The 8,999-nt window shown below is 47.5% G+C and overlaps 1 protein-coding gene across 8 annotated transcripts in view; it reads left to right on the forward strand.

The window, feature by feature from the left end:
- Izumo2 (IZUMO family member 2) overlaps positions 1 to 7,269 on the forward strand; it is a 12,738-nt gene extending 5,469 nt beyond the window's left edge. For all 8 annotated transcript variants that reach the window (NR_197284.1, NR_197289.1, NR_197286.1 and 5 more), the window contains 2 exons: positions 2,697 to 2,820; positions 7,060 to 7,269. Coding sequence is in view for 4 of the 8 variants with exons in the window: in NM_001432420.1 (NP_001419349.1) it covers positions 2,697 to 2,820; positions 7,060 to 7,102 (167 nt within the window). In the remaining 4 variants the exon portion in view is untranslated. The remainder of the gene's footprint in view (positions 1 to 2,696; positions 2,821 to 7,059) is intronic.
- Positions 7,270 to 8,999: the final 1,730 nt, after the last annotated feature.

Consider the following 8,999-nt stretch of genomic DNA (forward strand, 5'->3'; position numbering starts at 1 on the left):
GTCTTCAGACACACCAGAAGAGGGCATCAGATCTCATTACAGATGGTCGTGAGCCACCATGTGGTTGCTGGGATTTGAACTCAGGACCTTTAGGAAGAGCAGTCAGTGCTCTTAACCGCTGAGCCATCTCTCCAGCCCATTATTCTGTATTTAACAATTTATTTTTACTGGAGTTACAGGCAGTTGTGAGCCACCAGGTGAGTGCTGGGAATTGAACTCAAGTCCTCTGGAAGATCAGTCAGTGCTCCTCCCCAACCCACTGGGCCATCTCTCCAGACCTTACTATCATCATCATCATCATCATCATCATCATCATCATCATCATCATCATTACCATAGTGTTTGTCTTAATCAGTGTTCTGTGGCTGTGAAGAGACACCATGACCATGTCAACTCTTGGAGGAGAAAAAGTACTTACCTGGAGCTGGCTTAGTGTTTCAACAGTTTAGTCCATCATCATCATCATCTAGGCCATTTTCATTCAAGCCACCACATCACACTCCTTGGCTACAATAGGCTTGTAGCCAGATCAAAGTGCAAAATGCATTTAGTCCAACTTCCAAAGTCCCCATAGTCTATCACAGCCTCAACTCCATTTTAAAGTTCGAAGTCTCTTCTGAGACGCGCCAATCTCTTAACTGTAACCCTCTGTAAAGTAAAACAAAAAACAAAAAAAACCAGATCACATATTTCAACATACCGTGGCACAGGATTAATATCCCAAATGGGAGGGAAGGGAACACAGTGAGGAAATGCTGGACCAAGGTAAGACCAAAAGCCAGCTGGGCAAACTCCAAACTCTGCGTCTCCGTGTCTGATGTCAAAGCTCTTCAGATCCCCAGCTCCTTTCAGCTCTGTTGACTGCCACACACTTCTCTCTCTTGGCTCTGCTCCCTGTTAGCAGCCTCCTCAGCAGGTAACCCATGGTTCTGGCATCTCCAGGACAATCCAGGCTTCACCTTCACAACTTCACTCAGTGGTGTGTCTGGGTCTCCACGCAGGGACAGCCCTGACACATGCCTGACCTCAGTGGCTTTCCTTAGTCACGAAGGGGGATTTCTTAACCCCTTTCTCCTGTCCTTGACTCTAAAACTAGAACCACGGGACCAAAGTGAGGTTTACTCCATTATCATCATGGCAGCACGCAGGCAGACACAATCCTGGAGACGTAGCAGAGCGTTCTACATCCAGATGTGCAAGCAGCACTAAAGAAGGGAGAGAGTCTCTGAGCTTTGAATGGACTTTTTGCATCCCTAAAGCCCACCTCCAATGACACCCTCCTCTGACAACACCACACCTTCTAATCCTTTCAAACGATGCCACTCCATGGTGACCAAGTATTTTATGAGCCTTTGGGGACCATTCTCACTCAGACCATCACAGTCTTTAAGAAGGAACCGCGGGTATCTGCCTTCTCCATACAGAACATGTGGGTAGCTCTAAGGACACTGTCTCCGATAGCCGCAATGGTCTCTTGATAACAGACCAGTTCCCTGTGTATGTGTGTGGCGTGTATGTGTGTAGCATGTGTGAACATGTAGCTGTGGAGAGAAACATGCACAGGCCAGAGGAAGACACCAGCGTCCCCTCTGTCTCTCTCCAACCTTCGAAAGAGGGTCTCTTGCTGGATCTGGAGCCTGACTGGTATCCATAAGTCTCAGGCAATCTATCTGTCTCGGCCTCCCACAGCCCTGCTGTTAACAGTGTGTGTATAACTCTACCCAGCTCTTTGCATAGGTTTGAGATTCGAACTCAGGTCCCCATGCTTGTGTAGCCAGCATTACCTACTGGGCCATGTCCTCGGCAACACCAATTTCACACCTGCCCACTAATTCCCCCTAATTGACACCTGAATCTTTTCCACGGCTGATTATTTATTCCAATTAGAACCCCACAAAAGGACTCGCCTGCTCATTTTTGGCTTTTGGTTTGTTTAGTTTCGAGGTTTGTTTTTTGTTTTGTTTTGTTTTGTTTTTTGATTTGTTGAGACAAGATTTCCCTTTGTAGACCAGGCTGGCCTCAGACTCACATAGATCTGCCTGATGGTGTGTGCCACCCTGCCTGACTTATTTTTAATCAAAAAGTTTACTCTTTCAGTGTGTCCGGAGGGTGGGTAGGACACAGTTACAGTTTGGAGGTCAAGCCAAGAGTCTTGGTTGTAGAAAGAGTTGCAGGGGAGAGAAGAAAGGGGAAGATGCCACGAAGCTCTAGGAGGAGGTGGAGGTGGGGTCTCCAGCCACAAGGCACAGGTTTGTGGTTGCAGGGCTGGGTTGATGCCTTTCCTCCCTCCCTCCTTTTCACTTCCTTCTCTCCCATTTCCATTGCTCTTTCTCTCATTTCCTCCCCACCATCCTCCATTTAAAGAGATAGTGTTTCATTCTGTAACCCTCAGCTTAGAGTAGTCCTCCTGCCTCAGTGTCCCAAGTGTTCTGATGACAGTTGTGAGCCACGACACCCAACTTTTTTCTTGGGTTTGGGTCCAACTTCTTTCCTCCTCACAGGCAACAAGAAGTGTGGTTCACTTAGCCCTTGGCTTGGGCTGTCCCTGGGACAGGACAGGCTATAGTGTTTGCCCTAGGTGAATGGTACTTAGGAGCCTGGTCCATGGTGCTGGGTGGGAAGCCCCTGAACAGGGGAGGTGGAGGAGGTGGCCGAGGACAATGGTTTGAAGCTGAGTTTTACTTCTCTCTGTCCAGAGGATGGGCAGTCCCGCATGACTCTGAAGTTCCAGGATGACAGAAAACTGAGGAATATGGTGTTGGTGGGAGACATGGTGACTGTGGGATTGGCCATCCTAACCTTCTTGGTGATCCTGATCGCGTGAGTTACTCCGAAACCCCTTTGTCCCCAAGTCACTCAGACGTGGATACCAACCAGGTGTGGTGGTCCACTACTATGGTCCCAGCACTTAGGCTCGGAAGAGGAGGATTGGTCTAAGTTCAAGGCCAGTCTGAGCTACACAGAAAGATGCTATCTCACAAAGCGGGGGACGGGGCTCAATTGGTGGAGTATTTGCCTAGTGTGCTCAGAGTCGTGGGTTCAATCCCCAGGTTTAGATGACCGAGGTATGCGTCACACATTTGCCATCACAGCATTTAGGAGGTGGAGGAAGACAGTCACAAGGTCATGGTGATCATTGAGTAAATAGTGAGTTTGAGGCCAGCCTGAGCTACATGAGACCCCATCTCAAAAAATACAGAATTGGGGCTGGAAGAGTGAGAACAGAAGAAAAGAAGAGGAAATGGATGCATGAAGGGGTCTTTGATGTCCCCCATCACTATGCCCTTCAGTTCCTGTCTCGCTTCTTGTTCTTTATCTCTCCTGCTCTCTCACCTCTCTTTAAAGACTGTTGTTGTTGTCGTTTTGAGGCAGAGTTTCACTGTGTAGCCCTGGCTATACTCTGACTCACTCTGTAGAGCAGGCTGGCTTCAAACAGATCCAGATCCAACTGCCTCTGCCTCTGGAGTGCTGAGGTCAATGGCGTGTGTCACCACTGCCAGTAAGACATTATTTTTAATTTTGTGTGTGTGTGTGTGTATGTGTGTGTGTGTGTGTTTGTGGGGAGTGTGTGCATGTGAGTGCAGAGCTCATAGAGGCCAGAAGGCACAGGAGGATTCCTGTGAGATGGAGTTGAAGTAATTGTGAGCCGCCATGTGAGCACTGGGAACCAAGCTTGCTTCTCTGTAAGACCAGTGAGTTCTCTGAACCCCTGAGCCATCGATCCAGCATGGCTGCTCCTCTCTTCCCTTACCTTCTACCTTTCCTTCTCTCCTCTCCCTGTCTCTCATTTTCTCTCTCCCTCACCCCCAAATCACAAAGCTATAAAGGTCCCCAGCTTTTCCCCCTATCTTTGTGGGTCTCTTCTTCCATTAAAAACAGGAGGAGAATGAAGGAGGAAAACGAAGAGGAGGAAAAGAAAGGGAGAGGAGGAAGAAAAGTGGCTCATGCTTTTAGTAGGTAGAGGCAGTTGGATCTCTGAGAATTCAAGGCTAGCTTGGTGTCCATAGTTCCAGGATAGCCAGGGCTATTCGGTAAGATTCTGTCTGAAACTAAAAGAACGGATGTACAGATCATACCAAGGTTTACCTAGCCAGATTTTTTATATATTCTTCAACATTGTCATATATTCAACATATATTCATTTGTTAAACATTTTTGAGACAGAACACTATGTACACCTGGCTAATCTGGCTCACTGTGTAGACCTCGCTAGCCTCCAAACCACAGAGATCCAAGTGTCTCTGCCTCTCCGGTGCTGGGAATAAAAGCAAATGCCACCGTGCCCAGCTGTTAATTTTTTGCGATGTTCTCATGGACCTCAGGCTAATCTGGGACTCCTTTTCTTCCTCAGACTTCTTAGTACTGGGATGACAAGTTATTAGCCTGGCACTAATGATAAATGTGTACAGCTCACAGTACACAGCCAGGGCACACAGGAGGGACACCTCTACCTACAAGATTGCTTAGAGCCACAGAAACTTATTCTTGGGAGGAATGGGGGCATGGCTCAGAGGGAGAGCCCTTGCCTAGAATTCCCCAGTGAGAGGCTGGGGGACGTGGCTCTGCCGTAGAGCATCTGAGACGGCCATTATATGGCTGAGAGGTAGAGCATGTCTGCAGACTATGTTCAGTTCTTCTCTCTTGAAGTTGTTGTCTAGGGCTGTCCAGATGGCTCAGCGGATAAATTCTTCTGCCTGGGAACCTGAGTTGGCTCCCCAGGACCCACATGATGGAAGGAGAAAATGGCTCCCATACCTCTGCCGACATCCACACGCATGGCACTCCACACACAGACACACATAAAAGTAAATGTAAAATATGTGAAGGTCTGGATTTGTGGGCCAGACATTGGCAAAGGAGACCCCGAGGGTGGATCGCTTATCCCACACCTGTCTCTCAGCTGCCTTTGGCAGCTGGCAACGCTGGACATTCCTTAGCTTGTATCTTACAGCTGAGCTTTGCCCCTGACTTCCTGTAACTGGCGTCCTCGACCGGCAGATTCCAAATGACTTGGGTCCCCCAAGGCAGGCAAAGAGAGCTCCTTGGTGGGTAGGAAGGAAGACATTCTCATCACAGTGGCCATGTTGGGAAGATGAAGTTCAAGGACTGCAGACACAGCTTGGTGACTAGAAATTCGATTTTAAACAAGGGAGGGCCTGGCATATGGGTAGGGGCCACGAGCAGGTCCGGTCAAGGTGTGGTTGACTGAGCCATTAATCTCAGACCTGCTTCTGCAGGTTGGTGTGAAGTCCTAAGTGCCTGAGAGAACAAGCCTGTTCCCAGGAGGTCAGTGCTGGTGATGTGATCTCATCCTGGGCTGATCTATTTATTTTTATGTGAATGAGGTTTTTGTTTGTTTTTTGTTTTGTTTTTGGCCTACATGTAAGTTTGTGCACCTCGTGCCTGCCAGAAGAAGGCGTTGGATTCTCTGTGACTGCAGTTACACATGGTTCTGAGTCACCATATAGGTAAAGGGAATCAAATCTGTGTCCCCTGGAAGAGAAGCTAATGCTCTTAACCACTTAGCCATCTCTCCAGCCCTCCCAGCCCTGCTATGTTTCTGTTATCCAAGGAGACCAAGGGCTTAGGACAATGACCAGACTTTTAGGCTGGTCTGGAACAGGACAGCGCAAACAGCTGACAATAAGGTATACCAATTTGTCTTCAGTTTGAGTGGGAAAGAGAGGCTGGGTCTGTCCAGATCCCTGGTAGATAATCCCTGTGCACAGGTAAGCAAGGAGGACAGATGAGAACTGAAGGCAGAGATTCCAGGCTTTCCTCTGACTTTTTGATTTTTTTCTCTTTGATTTTCAGGGGCAGGGTCTCATGCAGCCCAGGCTAGTCTCAAACTCAGTCTCCTGGTGTAGCTGAGACTGACCTGAAACTCCTGATGTTCCTGCCTCCAGCCCCCTAGTGCAGGTTTACAGGTGTGATCCACCATGCCTTTGTCACTGAGAGGTGGGGGTGGACTCCAAGCTTCCGTGTGCTAGGGAGCACTTGTCCCACAGACGCCTTTTGCTGTTAGTTTGGGTCCTAGCCAGGGACATCTAGGTTCCCGTTCATTAGTAAGTGTTTTGTTTTCTCTCTGAGACACACCGAGGCCTTGTCTTTCTCATATAATGACCCCAGTGTTTGGATACAGGCTGGATCTTAAACCCGCAGTGACGTTAGCTTGTCTTAATTACACCGGCAAAGACTTTCCAAAAGGGCCACTTGGGCAGAAGCTGGGGAGTGGGAAAGTGGGGGACATAGCTTTGAGAGGGGGTGCTGTTTGGTCATGGTACTCAGTCTCTGTCCTTTGGTATTTCTCCCTCTGTCCATCCATCCTTGCTCCTAGTTCCCTTGATTCCACGTTCTCTCAGCCCTGACCAGAAACAATGACATCTCTGGCCGAGCCTCTGATGTGTGGGGTCAGTGGTCAGTTCTAGCCTGTTTTCCCCCATCCTGCAATCCATCAATCTATCCAATCTATCAGCATCTATCTATTCATCTACCTGTAAACTCATCCATCTGTCATCTATCTAGTTAGCTACCCTTTATCAATATATCAATATATCCATGCATCACCTAGCTAGCTGTCATCCACCGATTGATCGATCTATCTATCTATCTATCTATCTATCTATCTATCTATCTATCTATCTATCTTTTATCTATATATCATCTCTATCATCTATCCTATTTATCTACCTATCTATCTATCTTGTGTGTGTGTGTGTGTGTGTGTGTGTGTGTGTGTGTGTGTGTGTGTATGAAGTGTAGCCCACGGATACCAAGACAGGCCTGTGAAGGTCAGCGGACAGCTCTCTAGAGTCTGTTCTCGCTGTCAACTGTGTGTCCTGAGGCTCAGATCCAGATGGGCAGACACGTTGGCAGTTTCCTTTACCTTATGACTCATCTCACAACCCATGTGTTTGGATTTTTTTGAGATAATGGTCTCTGTAACCAAGGCTAGTCTGGAACTCAGGACAATCCTCCTTTCTCAACCTCCCAACTGTTATAGCAACAGGCATGCCCACGTGACCCACTAACCTCCTTCTTCTTTTTCCTTCTGACCAGGGCTTATACATACAGGCAAAACCGAAAACTCCTGCTGAAGTAGGCCAGTGACTTTGGTGTTTGTGAAAGGAATATAAATTTAATAAAAGCTGTGTGAATTCTTTAATGTCTGTCCATTCTCAGCGGACACTTGGCCCTTTGGTTTTTGTAAGTGCTTTCTCTTTCTGTGTGTAGTTCAGACATTAAACACACTGCATAGTATGCTAGCAAGTTCTACCTCTGAGCTCCATACCCCGTTCTTTTACCTTTTGGGGGGTGGGGAGGGCTATCTTTTTTTTTTTTTTAAGACAGGACATGATGGTTAGTGTTGTCAACTTGACAGAATCTTGAACCTCGTGTAAGACGGGCATTAATATGACAGGCGTCTTGAGCGCATAAATTGAGGTGTGAAGAATTACCAGCTGTGGGTAGCACCATCCCCTGGGTGAGATCCTGGACTGTATACGTGGAGGAGAGAGCTCAGCAGCAGCAAACATAAAACCATGTAAAAGAAACAAAAAGGACAGACAGAGGAAATAAGGAGGAAGACGGGAGAGAGGCAAACATGGAGGGAGAGAGGAGAAAGCACACAAAAGAAATTGAGGGAGGGAGGGATGGAGGGACAGAGCTCACACAGTTCAGGGCTTCTTGGCGCTTCCCAAAGGCTCTTGCGTGAGTGTCTGTCACCTTGGAGTCTGTCATGCGGTGCAGTTTTCTTAAAGGCTGGAAAAAGTTTGTATCAACACCAACTTCCGATTTGCTAAAACTTCAGTCCGGCTTGTCATTACAGAGTCCTTGTGCACTGCCATTCGAAAGCTTAGATGGGACCATGGGCTAATATCCAATGAATTCTGGGAATTGTAAGTCCTGATTGCAGCCTGCTCATACATACTTCACTGCAGGACAGTGGCAGTAGGTGGGAGTTTCAAGCAGGTCACTGGGTCTCCTTCACAGCAGGAAGGAGGCTGCAGGAAACTGGGAACCACTGTCTCCCCACCTGGACTGGCTGTTACTCACCACAGACTTGAGCTATTCTAGGAGCTTAGCAGCATCTTAGGCTCCGAGTTTATAATTTTTTCTTTCATGAGAAGGGTCTTCTGTAGCCTAGTCTAGCCTCGAACTCAGTATGTAGTGGAGGATAACCCTGAACACCTGATCTTCCTTCCTCACCTCCCAAGTGCTGGGATGACACGTATGCACCCCACATCCAGTTTATGCAGTGCTGGGCTTCGAACCCAGGGCTTTCTGTGTGCTAGACAAGCACTTTACCAGTGCTTGTCTGGTAAAGCTACAGATATGATTTGGTTTTGGTTTGGTTTGGGAGGCTTTTTGTTTGTTTTTTTAAGACAGAATTTCTCTTTGTAGCTCTGGCTGTCCTGGAACTCACTCTGTATTAGGCTGACTGGAACTTACAGATCCACCTGACTCTGCCTCCTGAGTGCTGGAATTACAGGCACATGCCAGCACAGCCCAGTGCGAATTGATTTTTTTAATTGCCAAATATAAACAACCACTTTGTGCCTCCTGTGCTGGCAAATAGAAGTTATTTGCTTCTAGATTCGAGCATGTGTTGTGCCAGTTGTGCTGAAAATGGAGTAACTCAAGCCAAACCAACTACCTTACAAAATGGAGCGATTTAGGGACAGGCACTGTTGGAAAAATCTATTCTGTTCAGCCTAGTGTCACCCAGGGCAGGCTGGGCCATACTCCTTGACCTGTTTACTCATTATGCATGGGTAAAAAAACAACAAAACCTCACCATTCTCATGACTTTGGAATTTGAATGGTTTACTATAGAAGCCCTTAGAACAGAGAGAAAGCAGAGAAGGAAGGCACAATAGGAAACTGTAAAGGAGGAGATCCTGCAGATTAGCTTTGGAGACATGGCTGCATAGGACTGGCAGCCCTTATTCAATCTGGCCTTCAGTCAACCAAGGGAGAAGGACAACGTTATGTGAATT

This window comes from Rattus norvegicus, chromosome 1 (assembly GCF_021556685.1).
Source record: "Rattus norvegicus strain SHRSP/BbbUtx chromosome 1, alternate assembly SHRSP_T2T, whole genome shotgun sequence".
Classification (NCBI taxonomy): Eukaryota; Metazoa; Chordata; class Mammalia; order Rodentia; family Muridae; genus Rattus; species Rattus norvegicus.